Source organism: Salmo salar, chromosome 04, assembly GCF_965601325.2.
Source record: "Salmo salar chromosome 04, fSalSal1, whole genome shotgun sequence".
Lineage (NCBI taxonomy): Eukaryota > Metazoa > Chordata > Actinopteri > Salmoniformes > Salmonidae > Salmo > Salmo salar.
The window spans coordinates 11,050,081-11,074,116 of record NC_138294.1 but is presented as its reverse complement, the minus strand read 5'-3'; the positions used below and the strand labels follow the sequence as shown (position 1 = coordinate 11,074,116).

General features: G+C 45.2%; 1 protein-coding gene across 1 annotated transcript in view; it reads left to right on the top strand.

The window, feature by feature from the left end:
• LOC106610372 (neuronal acetylcholine receptor subunit alpha-7) overlaps positions 1 to 24,036 on the top strand; it is a 78,661-nt gene that overhangs the window by 5,750 nt on the left and 48,875 nt on the right. The window contains exon 2 of the mRNA XM_082974076.1: positions 10,808 to 10,947. Coding sequence (XP_082830202.1) covers positions 10,808 to 10,947 — 140 coding nt within the window. The remainder of the gene's footprint in view (positions 1 to 10,807; positions 10,948 to 24,036) is intronic.

Sequence of the window (24,036 nt, the reverse complement as noted above, 5' to 3'; positions counted from 1 at the left end):
GGAGGCCACTGTGTTCTTGGGGAACTTCAATGCTGCAAAAAGTTTTTGGTACCCTTCCCCAGATCTGTGCCTCAACAAAATCCTGTCTCTGAGCTCTACGGACAATTCTTTCGACCTCATGGCTTGGTTTTTGCTCTGACATGCACTGTCAACTCTGGGACCTTATATAGACAGGTGTGTGCCTTTCCAAATAATGTCCAATCAATTGAATTTACCACAGGTTGATCTCAAGGATGATCAATGGAAACAGGATGCACCTGAGCTCAATTTTGAGTCTCATAGCAAATGGTCTGAATACTTATGTAAATAACTTATTTATTTTTCTATTTTTAATACATTTGCAAAAAAATTCGAAAAACCTGTTTTATCTTTGTCATTATGTGCTATTGTGTGTAGATTACTGAAAAAAAAAGATTTGATCAATTTTAGAATAAGGCTGTAACGTAACAAAATGTGGAAAAAGTCAATGGGTCTGAATACTTTCCAAAAGTACAGTATACAAGGGTTGTCACAAATGGAACTGGGACAAGGCTATGTGCCCTGACCTGGTAAAACCTCTGGGCCCCAGTTACATGCTATTTATCAGGTCATGTGGTGTGGAAACACTCCTGGCCCTGTGAGAGGATGACGCATCCCAACAACCCCCTGTCTATGACTGCGTCTCAAAAGGCACCTTTATGTCGGTAATAGCCAGGCTGGCATTTACATCGCTGGTCTATAGTTGATCAACTCTTGTATGACATAGTGCTTTATCAAAGGTGGTCGGCCCACCACATCATAGCAACCCCTGTTTGTTAGACGGAGAATGTCAAGGCATGATTTCCCTAGATGCGAGTGGCAATCTTTCATGTTGACATTCTGGAGACAAATGAGTGTGATTCTGGATAATGGAATTCATTGCGGTCGTGTATGTACATTTTACACTGTGCCAATCCTGAAACATGAGGTCTGGTGAATGAACAGAACATGTATCTTGTAGATTGTCATTTAGTTCAGCGGTTGGCCTGTCTAGACGTAACCACGGTGATTGCATTTAGAATGCGGTTGGGTATGTATTCTCCATCTGATTTCACTACCGTCAACAACTATCATCATCTGACAGAATGGAAACATCCAGGGAATAACATATCACAGATGATCGTTGACGCTGTAACATTTGCCTGTTTAGATTGTATTGGAAGGCAGCAGTGCACTTAAACTGGCTGCTTCATCGTAACAATAGCCTCGTGCCCAATAGTACAACACAACTGAATGGTGTTGATCTAAGACGTTTCTCTCGTATGGCCATTGGAGTTATGAAGGGAACCTAATGCAGTGAAACTGAGAGACGGGAGCCATTTGTTGTAGGTGATTGTTTTGTAGTTCCTTGGCTATGTTGGTTGGTCTCTGATGGTGGATTGGTTTATGTAATAAACATTGTGAAATGATGTCACCATGAGGTGATAGTAGGAGGAAGAGATGGAGGGAATGAGGGAGAAAGAGGAGGAGAGATGGGGGAAGGAGGAGGAGAAGAGATGGAGGGAATGAGGGAGAAGGAGGAGGAGAGATGGGGGAAGGAGGAGGAGAAGAGATGGGGGAATGAGGGAGAAAGAGGAGGAGAGATGGGGGAAGGAGGAGGAGAAGAGATGGGGGAATGAGGGAGAAAGAGGAGGAGAGATGGGGGAAGGAGGAGGAGAAGAGATGGAGGGAATGAGGGAGAAAGAGGAGGAGAGATGGGGGAAGGAGGAGGAGAAGAGATGGAGGGAATGAGGGAGAAAGAGGAGGAGAGATGGGGGAAGGAGGAGGAGAAGAGATGGGGGAATGAGGGAGAAAGAGGAGGAGAGATGGGGGAAGGAGGAGGAGAACAGATGGGGGAATGAGGGAGAAAGAGGAGGAGAGATGGGGGAAGGAGGAGGAGAAGAGATGGAGGGAATGAGGGAGAAAGAGGAGGAGAGATGGGGGAAGGAGGAGGAGAAGAGATGGGGGAAGGAGGAGGAGAAGAGATGGGGGAAGGAGGAGGAAAAGAGAAGGGGGAAAGGGGAGGAGAAGAGAGAGGGAAAGGGGAGGAATCCTAAACTAGGTCCCTGGTTATATTACGTTACAGTGTATATATCTGTGTCCCAAATAGCATCCTATTCGCTACATAGTGCACTGTTTTTGAACAGAGCCCTATGGGCCAATAGGGTGCCATTTGGGACGGGGCCCATCAGTGTATAATCCTGCCCTATTTTTTTGCCTTTATGACCTGGTTATGAGCCAGGGATTTTCATCTCTGAAGTACACAACAAACGTCCAAAGGCTGCATCTGAAAAGGCCCCCTATTCCATTAATAGTGCACTACTTTTGACTAGGTGCAATTTGGGACGCCCTCAGACTTTCACAGAAATCACATTAGGTGATTTAATATTAACAAAGAGACAGGATTTCCTGTTACTCTCTGATTCAATCTGGTTCACTAGAACAGTCTAGGATGTTGCTTTAATCCAGACAAGGTCATGGTTATTCATTTATTTATGACAGCAAATGTGTGTATTCAAGCTAATCCTGTATTCATCTAATGTACTTTTCAATACGTGTTCCCTGAATATAGTAGCGACCTAGAACTAACACCTAGCGACCTAGCCAAGAGGTTCAGATCTCTTGGCGTTACAGCTATAGTAAGGTGCTGGGTTGACAATCTCAAGGTCCCAGGTTCCAGCCCTGGTCTGGACTGACTTCGCTACAATATTGACAAGTATAATGGGATAGATTGGGCTGAGGTACATCCCATAATACACCGTGATCTGAGACATAGGGCCTAGGCAGTGGTGTAAAAATACTTGAAAGTACTACTTAAGATCTTTGGGGGGTATCTGTACTTTAAATGTATATTTACTGTATATACATTATTTATTTATTATTATAAAAACATTTTTTAACCCTTTTTCGTCATATCCAATTGGTAGTTACAGTCTTGTCCCATCGCTGCAACTCCCGTATGGACTCGGGAGAGGCGAAAGGTCGAGAGCCGTGCGTCCTCCTGCTTCTTGACACTTGGCACACTTAACCCGGAAGCCAGCCTCACCAATGTGTCGGAGGAAACACCGTCCAACTGGCAACCGGGTCAGCCTGCATGTTCCCGGCCCGCCACAGGAGTCGCTAGAGCACTATGGGACAAGGACATCCCAAACCCTTCCGTAACCCAGATGACGCTGAGACAATTTTGTGTCGCCTCAGGGGTTTCCAGGTCGCAGCCAACTGCAACACAGCCCGGTATGGGACCAGGATATGTAGTAACGCAGCTAAGGCTGTGATGCAGTGCCTTAGACCGCTGCCTTAGACCGCTGCCTTAGACCGCTGTGATGCAGTGCCTTAGACCGCTGCCTTAGACCGCTGCCTTAGACCGCTGTGATGCAGTGTCTTAGACCGCTGTGATGCAGTGCCTTAGACCGCTGCCTTAGACCGCTGTGATGCAGTGCCTTAGACCGCTGCCTTAGACCGCTGTGATGCAGTGCCTTAGACCGCTGTGATGCAGTGCCTTAGACCACTGTGATGCAGTGCCTTAGACCACTGCCTTAGACCGCTGTGATGCAGTGCCTTAGACCGCTGTGATGCAGTGCCTTAGACCGCTGTGATGCAGTGCCTTAGACCACTGCCTTAGACCGCTGTGATGCAGTGCCTTAGACCGCTGTGATGCAGTGCCTTAGACCGCTGTGATGCAGTGCCTTAGACCGTTGTGATGCAGTGCCTTAGACCGCTGTGATGCAGTGCCTTAGACCGCTGTGATGCAGTGCCTTAGACCGCTGTGATGCAGTGCCTTAGACCGCTGTGATGCAGTGCCTTAGACCGCTGTGATGCAGTGCCTTAGACCACTGCCTTAGACCACTGTGATGCAGTGCCTTAGACCACTGCCTTAGACAGCTGTGATGCAGTGCCTTAGACAGCTGTGATGCAGTGCCTTAGACCGCTGTGATGCAGTGCCTTAGACCGCTGTGATGCAGTGCCTTAGACCACTGCACTACTAGGGAGGCCTACTATATATATATTTTTTAAACTTTTACTTCACTACATTCCTAAAGAAAATTATGTACTTTTTACTCCATACATTTTCCCAGGACAGGAAAATAGTCCAATTCACTCACTTATCAAGAGATAAGGTCATCCATCCAGCCTCTGATCTGACAGACTCACTAAGCACATATGCTTGGTCTGTAAATGAGGTCTGAGTGTTGGAGTGTGCCCCCTGGCTATCCGTACATTAAAATAACAAGAAAATGGTGCTGTCTGGTTTGCTTAATATAAGGAATTTGAAATGATTTATACTTTTACTTTAACTTTTGATACTTAAGTATATTTTAGCAATTACATTTACCTGTGATACTTAAGTATATTTAAAAGAAAATACTTTTACTCAAATAGTATTTTACTGGGTGACTCACTTTTTTACATGAGTCATTTTCTATTACGGTATCTTTACTTTCACTCAAGTATGACGACTGGTTACTTTTTCCACCGCTGGACCTAGATGAAAGGAGGTACATAAATTCACTTCATTATCATCAGAACATCTTCTGTGATGAAGTATCGTTAAAGAACAGGTCGTTACAAAGATGATATAAGACGATAAGACATCTTTCCAATCATCAGACAATCATTCATGGGTGAATGAATGTGGCCTTCATCCTGTTACTTGAGATGTTGCATGATATAACAGGATATGTGTGCTTGTGTTTCCATAATGGCTGATTAGACCTTGTAAGGTCTTGTCTGTGTGGGTATAATAATCCTTAGTAACAGGCTTCAACTACAGGAAAGCATTCATGTCAAAGGGAAAAGTATGTCATTATGTGCACAGAAAGACAGGCCGCATGTAACAATCCTTAACTATATGACGTATTCTACGCGCGCGCACACACACACACACACACACACACGTTATGTTCTTCTATCCTTGTGGGGACCTAAAATTAATTTACATTCAAAATCCTATTTGACCTAACCCTAACCCGACACCTAACTCCTAAACCTAACCACTAACCCTAATTCTAACCCCTAACCCTAATTCTAACCCCTAACCCTAATTCTCACCCCTAAGACTAATTCTAACCCCTAACCCTAATTCTAACCCCTAAGACTAATTCTAACCCCTAACCCTAATTCTAACCCCTAAGACTAATTCTAACCCCTAACCCTAATTCTAACCCTAATTCTAACCCCTAACCCTAATTCTAACCCTAAACCTAACCCCTAATCTTAAAATTAACTTCGTCCTCATGGGGATGTGGGAAAAGTCCCCACGAGGGAGAATTTGCCTTGTTTTATTATCCTTGTGGGGAATTGTGGGGATTTTTGGTCCCCACAAGGATAGAAGAACAAGACCACACACACACACACACACACACACACACACACACACACACACACACACACACACACACACACACACACACACACACACACACACACACTTTTACATACTATTCATTTGACATACTATTTCATCATATACACATGTCATATTACAAAGCATTAAACACACTGTCTACGCACACACTGCTGAACCTGTGTAGATAGATGGACTCACACTGCTGAACCTGTGTAGATAGATGGACTCACACTGCTGAACCTGTGTAGATAGATGGACTCACACTGCTGAACCTGTGTAGATAGATGGACTCACACTGCTGAACCTGTGTAGATAGATGGACTCACACTGCTGAACCTGTGTAGATCGATGGACTCACACTGCTGAACCTGTGTAGATAGATGGACTCACACTGCTGAACCTGTGTAGATAGATGGACTCACACTGCTGAACCTGTGTAGATAGATGGACTCACACTGCTGAACCTGTGTAGATAGATGGACTCACACTGCTGAACCTGTGTAGATAGATGGACTCACACTGCTGAACCTGTGTAGATCGATGGACTCACACTGCTGAACCTGTGTAGATAGATGGACTCACACTGCTGAACCTGTGTAGATAGATGGACTCACACTGCTGAACCTGTGTAGATAGATGGAGTCACACTGCTGAACCTGTGTAGATAGATGGACTCACACTGCTGAACCTGTGTAGACAGATGGACTCACACTGCTGAACCTGTGTAGATAGATGGACTCACACTGCTGAACCTGTGTAGATAGATGGACTCACACTGCTGAACCTGTGTAGATAGATGGACTCACACTGCTGAACCTGTGTAGATCGATGGACTCACACTGCTGAACCTGTGTAGATAGATGGACTCACACTGCTGAACCTGTGTAGATAGATGGAGTCACACTGCTGAACCTGTGTAGATAGATGGAGTCACACTGCTGAACCTGTGTAGATAGATGGACTCACACTGCTGAACCTGTGTAGATAGATGGACTCACACTGCTGAACCTGTGTAGATCGATGGACTCACACTGCTGAACCTGTGTAGATAGATGGACTCACACTGCTGAACCTGTGTAGATAGATGGAGTCACACTGCTGAACCTGTGTAGATAGATGGAGTCACACTGCTGAACCTGTGTAGATAGATGGAGTCACACTGCTGAACCTGTGTAGATAGATGGACTCACACTGCTGAACCTGTGTAGATAGATGGAGTCACACTGCTGAACCTGTGTAGATAGATGGACTCACACTGCTGAACCTGTGTAGATAGATGGAGTCACACTGCTGAACCTGTGTAGATAGATGGAGTCACACTGCTGAACCTGTGTAGATAGATGGAGTCACACTGCTGAACCTGTGTAGATAGATGGACTCACACTGCTGAACCTGTGTAGATAGATGGACTCACACTGCTGAACCTGTGTAGATAGATGGACTCACACTGCTGAACCTGTGTAGATAGATGGACTCACACTGCTGAACCTGTGTAGATAGATGGAGTCACACTGCTGAACCTGTGTAGATAGATGGACTCACACTGCTGAACCTGTGTAGATAGATGGACTCACACTGCTGAACCTGTGTAGATAGATGGACTCACACTGCTGAACCTGTGTAGATAGATGGACTCACACTGCTGAACCTGTGTAGATAGATGGACTCACACTGCTGAACCTGTGTAGATAGATGGAGTCACACTGCTGAACCTGTGTAGATAGATGGAGTCACACTGCTGAACCTGTGTAGATAGATGGACTCACACTGCTGAACCTGTGTAGATAGATGGACTCACTGCTGAACCTGTGTAGATAGATGGACTCACACTGCTGAACCTGTGTAGATAGATGGACTCACACTGCTGAACCTGTGTAGATAGATGGACTCACACTGACTCCCATTCTAATAATAAGAGCACCTTGCCTTTTAAGGTCCTGATGCACTTAAACATGTCATGTAAGCTGCTGATGAAGATACACACACACACACACACACACACACACACACACACACACACACACACACACACACACACACACACACACTACTGAACCTGTTAAAATGCTCTGTGGAAGAAGCTTTTAACAGAAGTCTCTGGTGCCGTCTGGCCCAACGGCACCGCTGTGTTGAAGAAACACTGGGCTGCTTCCCAAATAGAAGCCTATTCCCTACACGGCACACTATAGGCCTGCCCTTGGTCAATGGTAGTGCACCGTATAGGGACTAGAATGCCATTTGGGAAGCAGTCCCTGTGTGTGTTAGCCTCAGTTTGACCCTCACAGACAAACACAGCCCAACCTACTAGTGTCCGTCTGCGTCCCAAATGGCACCCTATTCCCCCATGGGCCCTGGTCTAAAGTAGTGCACTAAATAGGGAATAAAGTGCAATTTGGGAAGCAGGCATTTCCTTGTGTAGCTCGTAGTTGTGAAGAGATGAATAAAAATAGAGAGATTGAAAAAGAAACCTGAGATTGACCTACCATACCCCTCAGAGGTCAGGTCTGTTTCCTGTTTCCTGTTGCCATGGAGAAGAAGACATCAAAGATATAATGTTTATTGTTCACTTTTTTTTTTTGTCTTTGGAAGGAAAGATTAGCATAATTTTGTTCTGGTACAAGTGTTTAAAGCTGCAATCCATAGTGGGGAAAGTGCCACGTCCGTTTGTGATATTACAACAGCAAAGATGTTACTTCTGTTCTGTGTGCGGTTTGTTCTCTACAAGACCAAGGTATTGTTGATTAGAAAGTCATCACTGTAACATGCATACAGCTCCATTCAGTGCATAGTAAGTAATGGTAACTTGGTTCACTAGTACTATATAGTATCACACTCAGATGCACATAACAGCAGCGCCATCTATTGGCTTGGCGACATCTCGTAACAACTTCAAATGATCAACCCTGTTTTTCTCCCTTGGACATCATTGCAGGCATGATAGAACAGCAGAGTATGCACTTCAATGTTTTTTACCACAATGCTGGATGCTCATTTCCTCAAAACAGTAACAATAAACAAATGTGCCTGGAACGGCCATCTTGGATCTCACTGTGCCTGGAACGGCCATCTTGGATCTCACTGTGCCTGGAACGGCCATCTTGGATCTCAGCTGAAAAGATACTATGTGTGTTCTTTAAAGCTGTTCTGATATACTGACTCATTAACCCAACTTTTGTTCTCTCCCTTTCCTCTCTCTCTCCTCTCTCTTTCCTCTCTCTCTCCTCTCTTACTCGTTCCATTCAAGCATGTGCACACACTCACACTGACACTCACTCACTCTCACACAAACACTCACACATAGGGAAATGGGTACTATTTGGGACACAGCCCTCTTCAGCAGAAGGCCTTTTGTTTGGTTTATTTTGGTCTCGTTAGCTAATTAACCATTAAGCCTTTAATTACGTGCTCATCTTCGTTAGCCTCCTTGGTAATTGCTGGTGTGTGTGTGTGTGTGTGTGTGTGTGTGTGTGTGTGTGTGTGTGTGTGTGTGTGTGTGTGTGATTAGACAACAAAGTCATTTGGGAGACGTTGAGCGATGAAGACCAGGGCCTTTTCAGTCATGAGGAGTTACACAGTTTTAGAGTGAATACCTGAAAGGAGGATTTTCTGAAACCAGACTAGAAATAACTGTCATCATTGTCTCCATCTCAATAGTCAGTGGGGGTGTGTGTGCATGTTTATCCGCGTCCGTGTGTTTAATCTTCGTGTCGTGCCGACATGTCAGAGTCACTGATTCATTGACATGGAGCTCTACTATCTATTGATGTGTCTCTTTAACCTCATCAGAGCATCACTTCTGTCACGTTCGTCATATGAAGGAGACCACGGTGCAGCGTGGGTGTCGTTCCACATCTTTATTTATATGTGAAACTATGCAAGACATACTATAAACAAAACAACAAACCGTGACGAAGAGGTGCAACATGCACTAACTCTAAATGATCTCCCACAAACACAAGTGGGGAAAACAACTACTTAAATATGATCCCCAATTAGAGACAACGATGACCAGCTGCCTCTAATTGGGAATCATACGAAAACCCCAACATAGAAGAAAGTAGAACACAACATAGAAAATGTAAACTAGACAAAACCCCCCAGTCACGCCCTGACCTACTCTACCATAGAAAAATACGAGCTCTCTATGGTCAGGACGTGACAACTTCACTGGTCAATACGACTCCAGTGGCTTGATGTTAGAGGAATCTAGAGGAATTAGCTGAGAAAGTGGAATCGTCAATCAGTTGGCCAAACAACCAGAAACATAGCTTTGTAGTTGGTCAAAAATAGATGATGAAAATGATGGTGATGGTGATGATGATTTCACCAGTGGGACCACATATGTTATTGTCGTTGAAGTGTTTAACCGAGAGAGATGGAGAAAAAGAGGGATATTGTGAGAGATAGAGAGGCAGACAGGCAGGCAGACAGAGAGGCAGACAGAGAGGCAGACAGGCAGGCAGACAGAGAGGCAGACAGAGAGGCAGACAGACAGACAGACAGACAGACAGACAGACAGACAGACAGACAGACAGACAGAGAGGCAGACAGAGAGGCAGACAGAGAGGCAGACAGAGAGGCAGACAGAGAGACAGGCAGACAGACAGACAGACAGACAGACAGACAGACAGACAGAGAGACAGGCAGACAGGCAGACAGAGAGACAGGCAGACAGACAGACTGCAGTTTCATTATAATATTAATTCATGTTACTGTATTTTTCCAGCTGTCTCATTATATTGTGTGTAAACCACTTCATGAATCCACAGTGAATACAACATGAGTAACAACAATCCTCCATGTAAAACACAATTGCAGATCCCAGTGTTAATTTAGAACAGTGTATAATGGGGAGTGAGTGTGTAATGTTATTCTAATCAAAGTCTATCCTCTGGGTGTTGCTGTTGAGATTAACAATATGGATTGCTGCTGTGAATAAATTGAGAATGCTGTTATATTATGCAAACGGTTGGTCATGGTGTGAACATACTGTGAATTACTGCTCTTCTTCTCACAACTCTCAATTCTCTTTATTCTCTCCATCTAACCTCTCTCCCTCTCTCTCTCTCTCTCTCTCACTCTACCTCTCCCTTTCTACCTCTCTCTCTCTCTCTACCTCTCTCTCTCTCTCTCTCTCTCTCTCTCTCTCTCTCTCTCTCTCTCTCTCTCTCTACCTCTCCCTTTCTACCTCTCTCTCTCTACCTCTCTCTTTCTCTCTCTCTCTACCTCTCCCTTTCTACCTCTCTCTCTCCCTCTCTCTCTTTCTCCCTCTCTACCTCTCTCTCTCTTCCTCTCCCTCTCACTCTCTACCTCTCTCTCTCCTCTCTGTGTGGTCCACAAGGTGTTAATTGTGATTGTTTTAGTCCTTCATGGTTTCTATGTTGGATTTCTAGATGATCAATTTAAATCTCTCTCTCTCCCTCCATCTCTCTCTTCCTCTCTCTCCATCTCTTTGTCCATCAGGTTGTGTTGGTGGTCAGTACCAGCGGAAGCTGTACAAGGATCTGTTGACTAACTATAACCGTCTGGAGAGACCAGTGTTCAACGACTCAGCTCCTATACTGGTGGAACTGGGCTTCACACTGTTACAGATCATAGACGTGGTGAGTCTCTCTCTCTGTATACTGGTAGAACTGGGCTTCACACTGTTACAGATCATAGACGTGGTGAGTCTCTCTCTCTGTATACTGGTAGAACTGGGCTTCACACTGTTACAGATCATAGACGTGGTGAGTCTCTCTCTCTGTATACTGGTAGAACTGGGCTTCACACTGTTACAGATCATAGACGTGGTGAGTCTCTCTCTGTATACTGGTAGAACTGGGCTTCACACTGTTACAGATCATAGACGTGGTGAGTCTCTCTCTCTGTATACTGGTAGAACTGGGCTTCACACTGTTACAGATCATAGACGTGGTGAGTCTCTCTCTCTGTATACTGGTGGAACTGGGCTTCACACTGTTACAGATCATAGACGTGGTGAGTCTCTCTCTCTGTATACTGGTAGAACTGGGCTTCACACTGTTACAGATCATAGACGTGGTGAGTCTCTCTCTCTGTATACTGGTAGAACTGGGCTTCACACTGTTACAGATCATAGACGTGGTGAGTCTCTCTCTCTGTATACTGGTAGAACTGGGCTTCACACTGTTACAGATCATAGACGTGGTGAGTCTCTCTCTCTGTATACTGGTAGAACTGGGCTTCACACTGTTACAGATCATAGACGTGGTGAGTCTCTCTCTCTGTATACTGGTGGAACTGGGCTTCACACTGTTACAGATCATAGACGTGGTGAGTCTCTCTCTCTGTATACTGGTGGAACTGGGCTTCACACTGTTACAGATCATAGACGTGGTGAGTCTCTCTCTCTGTATACTGGTGGAACTGGGCTTCACACTGTTACAGATCATAGACGTGGTGAGTCTCTCTCTGTATACTGGTAGAACTGGGCTTCACACTGTTACAGATCATAGACGTGGTGAGTCTCTCTCTCTCTCTCTCTCTCTCTCTCTCTGTATACTGGTAGAACTGGGCTTCACACTGTTACAGATCATAGACGTGGTGAGTCTCTCTGTATACTGGTAGAACTGGGCTTCACACTGTTACAGATCATAGACGTGGTGAGTCTCTCTCTCTGTACTGGTAGAACTGGGCTTCACACTGTTACAGATCATAGACGTGGTGAGTCTCTCTCTCTGTATACTGGTGGAACTGGGCTTCACACTGTTACAGATCATAGACGTGGTGAGTCTCTCTCTCTCACTGTATACTGGTAGAACTGGGCTTCACACTGTTACAGATCATAGACGTGGTGAGTCTCTCTCTCTGTATACTGGTGGAACTGGGCTTCACACTGTTACAGATCATAGACGTGGTGAGTCTCTCTCTGTATACTGGTAGAACTGGGCTTCACACTGGTACAGATCATAGATGTGGTGAGTCTCTCTCTGTATACTGGTAGAACTGGGCTTCACACTGTTACAGATCATAGACGTGGTGAGTCTCTCTCTCTGTATACTGGTGGAACTGGGCTTCACACTGTTACAGATCATAGACGTGGTGAGTCTCTCTCTCTGTATACTGGTAGAACTGGGCTTCACACTGTTACAGATCATAGACGTGGTGAGTCTCTCTCTCTCTCTCTCTCTCTCTCTCTGTATACTGGTAGAACTGGGCTTCACACTGTTACAGATCATAGACGTGGTGAGTCTCTCTCTCTGTATACTGGTGGAACTGGGCTTCACACTGTTACAGATCATAGACGTGGTGAGTCTCTCTCTGTATACTGGTAGAACTGGGCTTCACACTGTTACAGATCATAGACGTGGTGAGTCTCTCTCTCTGTATACTGGTAGAACTGGGCTTCACACTGTTACAGATCATAGACGTGGTGAGTCTCTCTCTCTGTATACTGGTAGAACTGGGCTTCACACTGTTACAGATCATAGACGTGGTGAGTCTCTCTCTGTATACTGGTGTAACTGGGCTTCACACTGTTACAGATCATAGACGTGGTGAGTCTCTCTCTGTATACTGGTAGAACTGGGCTTCACACTGTTACAGATCATAGACGTGGTGAGTCTCTCTCTCTGTATACTGGTAGAACTGGGCTTCACACTGTTACAGATCATAGACGTGGTGAGTCTCTCTCTGTATACTGGTAGAACTGGGCTTCACACTGTTACAGATCATAGACGTGGTGAGTCTCTCTCTCTGTATACTGGTGGAACTGGGCTTCACACTGTTACAGATCATAGACGTGGTGAGTCTCTCTCTCTGTATACTGGTAGAACTGGGCTTCACACTGTTACAGATCATAGACGTGGTGAGTCTCTCTCTGTATACTGGTAGAACTGGGCTTCACACTGTTACAGATCATAGACGTGGTGAGTCTCTCTCTCTGTATACTGGTAGAACTGGGCTTCACACTGTTACAGATCATAGACGTGGTGAGTCTCTCTCTCTGTATACTGGTAGAACTGGGCTTCACACTGTTACAGATCATAGACGTGGTGAGTCTCTCTCTCTGTATACTGGTGGAACTGGGCTTCACACTGTTACAGATCATAGACGTGGTGAGTCTCTCTCTCTGTATACTGGTAGAACTGGGCTTCACACTGTTACAGATCATAGACGTGGTGAGTCTCTCTCTCTGTATACTGGTAGAACTGGGCTTCACACTGTTACAGATCATAGACGTGGTGAGTCTCTCTCTCTGTATACTGGTAGAACTGGGCTTCACACTGTTACAGATCATAGACGTGGTGAGTCTCTCTCTCTGTATACTGGTAGAACTGGGCTTCACACTGTTACAGATCATAGACGTGGTGAGTCTCTCTCTCTGTATACTGGTAGAACTGGGCTTCACACTGTTACAGATCATAGACGTGGTGAGTCTCTCTCTCTGTATACTGGTGGAACTGGGCTTCACACTGTTACAGATCATAGACGTGGTGAGTCTCTCTCTCTGTATACTGGTGGAACTGGGCTTCACACTGTTACAGATCATAGACGTGGTGAGTCTCTCTCTCTGTATACTGGTGGAACTCGGCTTCACACTGTTACAGATCATAGACGTGGTGAGTCTCTCTCTCTCTCTCTCTCTCTCTCTCTCTGTATACTGGTAGAACTGGGCTTCACACTGTTACAGATCATAGACGTGGTGAGTCTCTCTGTATACTGGTAGAACTGGGCTTCACACTGTTACAGATCATAGACGTGGTGAGTCTCTCTCTCTGTACTGGTAGAACTGGGCTTCACACTGTTACAGATCATAGACGTGGTGAGTCTCTCTCTCTGTATACTGGTGGAACTGGGCTTCACACTGTTACAGATCATAGACGTGGTGAGTCTCTCTCTCTCACTGTATACTGGTAGAACTGGGCTTCACACTGTTACAGATCATAGACGTGGTGAGTCTCTCTCTCTGTATACTGGTGGAACTGGGCTTCACACTGTTACAGATCATAGACGTGGTGAGTCTCTCTCTGTATACTGGTAGAACTGGGCTTCACACTGTTACAGATCATAGACGTGGTGAGTCTCTCTCTCTGTATACTGGTAGAACTGGGCTTCACACTGTTACAGATCATAGACGTGGTGAGTCTCTCTCTCTGTATACTGGTGGAACTGGGCTTCACACTGTTACAGATCATAGACGTGGTGAGTCTCTCTCTCTGTATACTGGTAGAACTGGGCTTCACACTGTTACAGATCATAGACGTGGTGAGTCTCTCTCTCTGTATACTGGTAGAACTGGGCTTCACACTGTTACAGATCATAGACGTGGTGAGTCTCTCTCTCTGTATACTGGTAGAACTGGGCTTCACACTGTTACAGATCATAGACGTGGTGAGTCTCTCTCTCTGTATACTGGTAGAACTGGGCTTCACACTGTTACAGATCATAGACGTGGTGAGTCTCTCTCTGTATACTGGTAGAACTGGGCTTCACACTGTTACAGATCATAGACGTGGTGAGTCTCTCTCTGTATACTGGTAGAACTGGGCTTCACACTGTTACAGATCATAGACGTGGTGAGTCTCTCTCTCTGTATACTGGTAGAACTGGGCTTCACACTGTTACAGATCATAGACGTGGTGAGTCTCTCTCTGTATACTGGTGGAACTGGGCTTCACACTGTTACAGATCATAGACGTGGTGAGTCTCTCTCTGTATACTGGTAGAACTGGGCTTCACACTGTTACAGATCATAGACGTGGTGAGTCTCTCTCTCTGTATACTGGTGGAACTGGGCTTCACACTGTTACAGATCATAGACGTGGTGAGTCTCTCTCTGTATACTGGTAGAACTGGGCTTCACACTGTTACAGATCATAGACGTGGTGAGTCTCTCTCTGTATACTGGTAGAACTGGGCTTCACACTGTTACAGATCATAGACGTGGTGAGTCTCTCTCTCTGTATACTGGTAGAACTGGGCTTCACACTGTTACAGATCATAGACGTGGTGAGTCTCTCTCTCTGTATACTGGTAGAACTGGGCTTCACACTGTTACAGATCATAGACGTGGTGAGTCTCTCTCTCTGTATACTGGTGGAACTGGGCTTCACACTGTTACAGATCATAGACGTGGTGAGTCTCTCTCTCTGTATACTGGTGGAACTGGGCTTCACACTGTTACAGATCATAGACGTGGTGAGTCTCTCTCTGTATACTGGTGGAACTGGGCTTCACACTGTTACAGATCATAGACGTGGTGAGTCTCTCTCTCTGTATACTGGTGGAACTGGGCTTCACACTGTTACAGATCATAGACGTGGTGAGTCTCTCTCTCTGTATACTGGTAGAACTGGGCTTCACACTGTTACAGATCATAGACGTGGTGAGTCTCTCTCTGTATACTGGTGGAACTGGGCTTCACACTGTTACAGATCATAGACGTGGTGAGTCTCTCTCTGTATACTGGTAGAACTGGGCTTCACACTGTTACAGATCATAGACGTGGTGAGTCTCTCTCTGTATACTGGTAGAACTGGGCTTCACACTGTTACAGATCATAGACGTGGTGAGTCTCTCTCTCTGTATACTGGTAGAACTGGGCTTCACACTGTTACAGATCATAGACGTGGTGAGTCTCTCTCTCTGTATACTGGTAGAACTGGGCTTCACACTGTTACAGATCATAGACGTGGTGAGTCTCTCTCTCTGTATACTGGTGGAACTGGGCTTCACACTGTTACAGATCATAGACGTGGTGAGTCTCTCTCTCTGTATACTGGTGGAACTGGGCTTCACACTGTTACAGATCATAGATGTGGTGAGTCTCTCTCTCTGTATACTGGTGGAACTGGGCTTCACACTGTTACAGATCATAGACGTGGTGAGTCTCTCTCTCTGTATACTGGTAGAACTGGGCTTCACACTGTTACAGATCATAGACGTGGTGAGTCTCTCTCTCTGTATACTGGTGGAACTGGGCTTCACACTGTTACAGATCATAGATGTGGTGAGTCTCTCTCTCTGTATACTGGTAGAACTGGGCTTCACACTGTTACAGATCATAGACGTGGTGAGTCTCTCTCTCTGTATACTGGTAGAACTGGGCTTCACACTGTTACAGATCATAGACGTGGTGAGTCTCTCTCTCTGTATACTGGTAGAACTGGGCTTCACACTGTTACAGATCATAGACGTGGTGAGTCTCTCTCTCTGTATACTGGTGGAACTGGGCTTCACACTGTTACAGATCATAGACGTGGTGAGTCTCTCTCTCTGTATACTGGTAGAACTGGGCTTCACACTGTTACAGATCATAGACGTGGTGAGTCTCTCTCTCTGTATACTGGTAGAACTGGGCTTCACACTGTTACAGATCATAGACGTGGTGAGTCTCTCTCTCTGTATACTGGTGGAACTGGGCTTCACACTGTTACAGATCATAGACGTGGTGAGTCTCTCTCTCTGTATACTGGTGGAACTGGGCTTCACACTGTTACAGATCATAGACGTGGTGAGTCTCTCTCTGTATACTGGTAGAACTGGGCTTCACACTGTTACAGATCATAGACGTGGTGAGTCTCTCTCTCTGTATACTGGTGGAACTGGGCTTCACACTGTTACAGATCATAGACGTGGTGAGTCTCTCTCTCTGTATACTGGTGGAACTGGGCTTCACACTGTTACAGATCATAGACGTGGTGAGTCTCTCTCTGTATACTGGTAGAACTGGGCTTCACACTGTTACAGATCATAGACGTGGTGAGTCTCTCTCTGTATACTGGTAGAACTGGGCTTCACACTGTTACAGATCATAGACGTGGTGAGTCTCTCTCTCTGTATACTGGTGGAACTGGGCTTCACACTGTTACAGATCATAGACGTGGTGAGTCTCTCTCTCTGTATACTGGTGGAACTGGGCTTCACACTGTTACAGATCATAGACGTGGTGAGTCTCTCTCTCTGTATACTGGTAGAACTGGGCTTCACACTGTTACAGATCATAGATGTGGTGAGTCTCTCTCTGTATACTGGTAGAACTGGGCTTCACACTGTTACAGATCATAGACGTGGTGAGTCTCTCTCTCTGTATACTGGTAGAACTGGGCTTCACACTGTTACAGATCATAGACGTGGTGAGTCTCTCTCTGTATACTGGTAGAACTGGGCTTCACACTGTTACAGATCATAGACGTGGTGAGTCTCTCTCTCTGTATACTGGTAGAACTGGGCTTCACACTGTTACAGATCATAGACGTGGTGAGTCTCTCTCTCTGTATACTGGTAGAACTGGGCTTCACACTGTTACAGATCATAGACGTGGTGAGTCTCTCTCTGTATACTGGTAGAACTGGGCTTCACACTGTTACAGATCATAGACGTGGTGAGTCTCTCTCTCTCTGTATACTGGTGGAACTGGGCTTCACACTGTTACAGATCATAGACGTGGTGAGTCTCTCTCTCTGTATACTGGTGGAACTGGGCTTCACACTGTTACAGATCATAGACGTGGTGAGTCTCTCTCTGTATACTGGTAGAACTGGGCTTCACACTGTTACAGATCATAGACGTGGTGAGTCTCTCTCTCTGTATACTGGTAGAACTGGGCTTCACACTGTTACAGATCATAGACGTGGTGAGTCTCTCTCTGTATACTGGTAGAACTGGGCTTCACACTGTTACAGATCATAGACGTGGTGAGTCTCTCTCTCTGTATACTGGTGGAACTGGGCTTCACACTGTTACAGATCATAGACGTGGTGAGTCTCTCTCTGTATACTGGTGGAACTGGGCTTCACACTGTTACAGATCATAGACGTGGTGAGTCTCTCTCTGTATACTGGTAGAACTGGGCTTCACACTGTTACAGATCATAGACGTGGTGAGTCTCTCTCTCTGTATACTGGTAGAACTGGGCTTCACACTGTTACAGATCATAGACGTGGTGAGTCTCTCTCTCTGTATACTGGTAGAACTGGGCTTCACACTGTTACAGATCATAGATGTGGTGAGTCTCTCTCTGTATACTGGTGGAACTGGGCTTCACACTGTTACAGATCATAGACGTGGTGAGTCTCTCTCTCTGTATACTGGTGGAACTGGGCTTCACACTGTTACAGATCATAGACGTGGTGAGTCTCTCTCTCTGTATACTGGTGGAACTCGGCTTCACACTGTTACAGATCATAGACGTGGTGAGTCTCTCTCTGTATACTGGTAGAACTGGGCTTCACACTGTTACAGATCATAGACGTGGTGAGTCTCTCTCTCTGTATACTGGTAGAACTGGGCTTCACACTGTTACAGATCATAGACGTGGTGAGTCTCTCTCTCTGTATACTGGTGGAACTGGGCTTCACACTGTTACAGATCATAGACGTGGTGAGTCTCTCTCTCTGTATACTGGTAGAACTGGGCTTCACACTGTTACAGATCATAGACGTGGTGAGTCTCTCTCTCTGTATACTGGTGGAACTGGGCTTCACACTGTTACAGATCATAGACGTGGTGAGTCTCTCTCTCTGTATACTGGTGGAACTGGGCTTCACACTGTTACAGATCATAGACGTGGTGAGTCTCTCTCTGTATACTGGTGGAACTGGGCTTCACACTGTTACAGATCATAGACGTGGTGAGTCTCTCTCTCTGTATACTGGTGGAACTGGGCTTCACACTGTTACAGATCATAGACGTGGTGAGTCTCTCTCTGTATACTGGTAGAACTGGGCTTCACACTGTTACAGATCATAGACGTGGTGAGTCTCTCTCTGTATACTGGTGGAACTGGGCTTCACACTGTTACAGATCATAGACGTGGTGAGTCTCTCTGTATACTGGTAGAACTGGGCTTCACACTGTTACAGATCATAGACGTGGTGAGTCTCTCTCTCTGTATACTGGTAGAACTGGGCTTCACACTGTTACAGATCATAGACGTGGTGAGTCTCTCTCTCTGTATACTGGTAGAACTGGGCTTCACACTGTTACAGATCATAGACGTGGTGAGTCTCTCTCTGTATACTGGTGGAACTGGGCTTCACACTGTTACAGATCATAGACGTGGTGAGTCTCTCTCTCTGTATACTGGTGGAACTGGGCTTCACACTGTTACAGATCATAGACGTGGTGAGTCTCTCTCTCTGTATACTGGTAGAACTGGGCTTCACACTGTTACAGATCATAGACGTGGTGAGTCTCTCTCTGTATACTGGTGGAACTGGGCTTCACACTGTTACAGATCATAGACGTGGTGAGTCTCTCTCTGTATACTGGTAGAACTGGGCTTCACACTGTTACAGATCATAGACGTGGTGAGTCTCTCTCTGTATACTGGTAGAACTGGGCTTCACACTGTTACAGATCATAGACGTGGTGAGTCTCTCTCTCTGTATACTGGTAGAACTGGGCTTCACACTGTTACAGATCATAGACGTGGTGAGTCTCTCTCTCTGTATACTGGTAGAACTGGGCTTCACACTGTTACAGATCATAGACGTGGTGAGTCTCTCTCTCTGTATACTGGTAGAACTGGGCTTCACACTGTTACAGATCATAGACGTGGTGAGTCTCTCTCTCTGTATACTGGTAGAACTGGGCTTCACACTGTTACAGATCATAGACGTGGTGAGTCTCTCTCTCTGTATACTGGTGGAACTGGGCTTCACACTGTTACAGATCATAGACGTGGTGAGTCTCTCTCTCTGTATACTGGTGGAACTGGGCTTCACACTGTTACAGATCATAGACGTGGTGAGTCTCTCTCTCTGTATACTGGTAGAACTGGGCTTCACACTGTTACAGATCATAGACGTGGTGAGTCTCTCTCTCTGTATACTGGTAGAACTGGGCTTCACACTGTTACAGATCATAGACGTGGTGAGTCTCTCTCTGTATACTGGTGGAACTGGGCTTCACACTGTTACAGATCATAGACGTGGTGAGTCTCTCTCTCTGTATACTGGTAGAACTGGGCTTCACACTGTTACAGATCATAGACGTGGTGAGTCTCTCTCTGTATACTGGTGGAACTGGGCTTCACACTGTTACAGATCATAGACGTGGTGAGTCTCTCTCTCTGTATACTGGTGGAACTGGGCTTCACACTGTTACAGATCATAGACGTGGTGAGTCTCTCTCTCTGTATACTGGTGGAACTGGGCTTCACACTGTTACAGATCATAGACGTGGTGAGTCTCTCTCTGTATACTGGTAGAACTGGGCTTCACACTGTTACAGATCATAGACGTGGTGAGTCTCTCTCTCTGTATACTGGTAGAACTGGGCTTCACACTGTTACAGATCATAGACGTGGTGAGTCTCTCTCTCTGTATACTGGTAGAACTGGGCTTCACACTGTTACAGATCATAGACGTGGTGAGTCTCTCTCTCTGTATACTGGTGGAACTCGGCTTCACACTGTTACAGATCATAGACGTGGTGAGTCTCTCTCTGTATACTGGTAGAACTGGGCTTCACACTGTTACAGGTCATAGACGTGGTGAGTCTCTCTCTCTGTATACTGGTAGAACTGGGCTTCACACTGTTACAGATCATAGACGTGGTGAGTCTCTCTCTGTATACTGGTAGAACTCGGCTTCACACTGTTACAGATCATAGACGTGTGGAAACGTGTCTCCGTGTGTGTGTGTGTGTGTGTGTGTGTGTGTGTGTGTGTGTGTGTGTGTGTCTGTCAGTCTGTTTTTTGGATGGGTCAGTGAGTTGAAGTAAATTTGGATGCAGACTCATGCTTCCCTAATGTTATTCTGCAGTATCTTCTGATGCAGACCCATGCTTATCCATAGCTGTATATTATACTCCATGATATTATTCATCTACTTAGAAACCCGCAGCCCTCACTGTATCCCCTCCTTCTCTCTCTCTCTTTCTCTGTCCGTCTCTCCCTCCCTCCCTCCCTCCCTCCCCGTGTATCCTTGTTTTCATTTTGCTGCTCCAGAGGGCTTGACTCGCTTTCCCAACACGAAAATTCAATCTTGGAGTGTGATGTGTTGCTCCTCTCTCCGTCCCCTCACATATTTTCTCTTGCTCTCTCAACCTCTGACCTTTTTCAGCTCGCTCTGCATTCTTCTCAATTCTCTTCACTTTCTCTCTCTCTCTCTCTCTCTCTCTCTCTCTCTTCTCACCTCTCTCCTCTCTCCTCTCTTTCTCAATTCCAATTTAATTTGATTTGCTTTATTGGCATGATGTAACAATGTACATATTGCCAAAGCTTACTTTGGATATTTACAATATGAAAATAATAAGAATCCAAATTGTCAACGGGACAACAGTAACAACAATAACCAAGGGTCAAAATAACCAACACATTGAACAATAACAATAAGCATAGAGGACATGTGCAAGTTGGTTGGTCTGTCAGACACTGTCCCTCAACTTATGGCAGGCAGCAATGTAGTGCGCTGCCAACCCACAGCTCTCTGCGTCCTCCCCCAACAGGACGGGTAGCCTACCCTCATCAGAGAGGTCTTTGAAACCTTCAATAAGGGTTTCAAATTTGGGGAAATGACACTCTGTAATTGTTTTATATTTTTGACATTTTGTCAGGAAATGCAGCTCCGTCTCAGGTTCTGCTGTTGTGCAGTGGTTGCACAGCCTTTCCTCTACAGGGAGCCAGGTTTTCCTGTGTCTACCCTTCTCAATGGCAAGGCTGTGCTCACTGAGCCTGTGTCTCTCTCTCTCTCTCTCTCTCTCTCTCTCTCTCTCTCTCTCTCTCTCTCACTTTCTCCCTCTCTCTTCCTCTCTCTCTCTCTCACACGTTCTCTCTCACACTCTCTTCCTCTCTCCCCTTTCCCCCTAACCTTCTCTCTCTCGTTCTTCCTCATCCTCTGTTTCTTTCTCTCTCTGTCTCTTTCACTTGCATCTCTTTCTCTCTCTCCCGCTTCCTTTCTGTCTTTCTCTCTCCTCCCTCTCTCTCACCCCCTCAGTGGTTCTCCATCTCTCTGTCTCTCCAGGTGGCTGTTACAACAACAGAAACGTTTCCTGGAGGATCATCAGTCAGAGCAGCTGTCTTTTTGTGTCTTACACACACGCACACACGCACACATGCACGCACGCACACACGCACACACAACCGCTGTATCGTAAGTTCCTCCATCTTTCCTGACTGTCTAACCAATGGATCAACCATATCTGTAACCTACAGTATTGCCCTACCATATCTGTAACCTACAGTATTGACCTACCATATCTGTAACCTACAGTATTGACCTACCATATCTGTAACCTACAGTATTGACCTACCATATCTGTAACCTACAGTATTGCCCTATCATATCTGTAACCTACAGTATTGACCTACCATATCTGTAACCTACAGTATTGCCCTACCATATCTGTAACCTACAGTATTGACCTACCATATCTGTAACCTACAGTATTGACCTACCATATCTGTAACCTACAGTATTGACCTACCATATCTGTAAACTACATTATTGACCTACCATATCTGTAACCTACAGTATTGACCTACCATATCTGTAAACTACATTATTGACCTACCATATCTGTAACCTACAGTATTGACCTACCATATCTGTAAACTACATTATTGACCTACCATATCTGTAAACTACATTATTGACCTACCATATCTGTAACCTACACTATTGACCTACCATATCTCTATTGACCTACCATATCTGTAACCTACACTATTGACCTACCATATCTGTAAGCTACATTATTGACCTACCATATCTGTAACCTACAGTATTGACCTACCATATCTGTAACCTACACTATTGACCTACCATATCTGTAACCTACACTATTGACCTACCATATCTCTATTGGCCTACCATATCTCTATTGGCCTACCATATCTGTAACCTACAATATTGCCCTACCATATCTGTAACCTACAGTATTGACCTACCATATCTGTAACCTACAGTATTGCCCTACCATATCTGTAACCTACAGTATTGACCTACCATATCTGTAACCTACAGTATTGACCTACCATATCTGTAACCTACAGTATTGACCTACCATATCTGTAACCTACAGTATTGACCTACCATATCTGTAACCTACAGTATTGACCTACCATATCTGTAACCTACAGTATTGACCTACCATATCTGTAAACTACATTATTGACCTACCATATCTGTAACCTACACTATTGACCTACCATATCTCTATTGGCCTACCATATCTCTATTGGTCTACCATATCTCTATTGACCTACCATATCTGTAACCTACACTATTGATCTACCATATCTGTAAGCTACATTATTGACCTACCATATCTCTAACCTACACTATTGACCTACCATATCTGTAACCTACACTATTGACCTACCATATCTCTATTGGCCCACCATATCTCTATTGGCCTACCATATCTCTATTGGCCTACCATATCTCTATTGACCTACCATATCTGTAACCTACACTATTGACCTACCATATCTCTATTGGCCTACCATATCTCTATTGACTTACCATATCTCTATTGACCTACCATATCTGTAACCTACAGTGTTGACCTACCATATCTGTAACCTACAGTATTGACCTACCATATCTCTATTGGCCTACCATATCTCTATTGACTTACCATATCTCTATTGACCTACCATATCTGTAACCTATTGACCAACCATATCTCTATTGGCCTACCATATCTCTATTGACCAACCATATCTCTATTGGCCTACCATATCTCTATTGACCTACCATATCTCTATTGGCCTACCATAT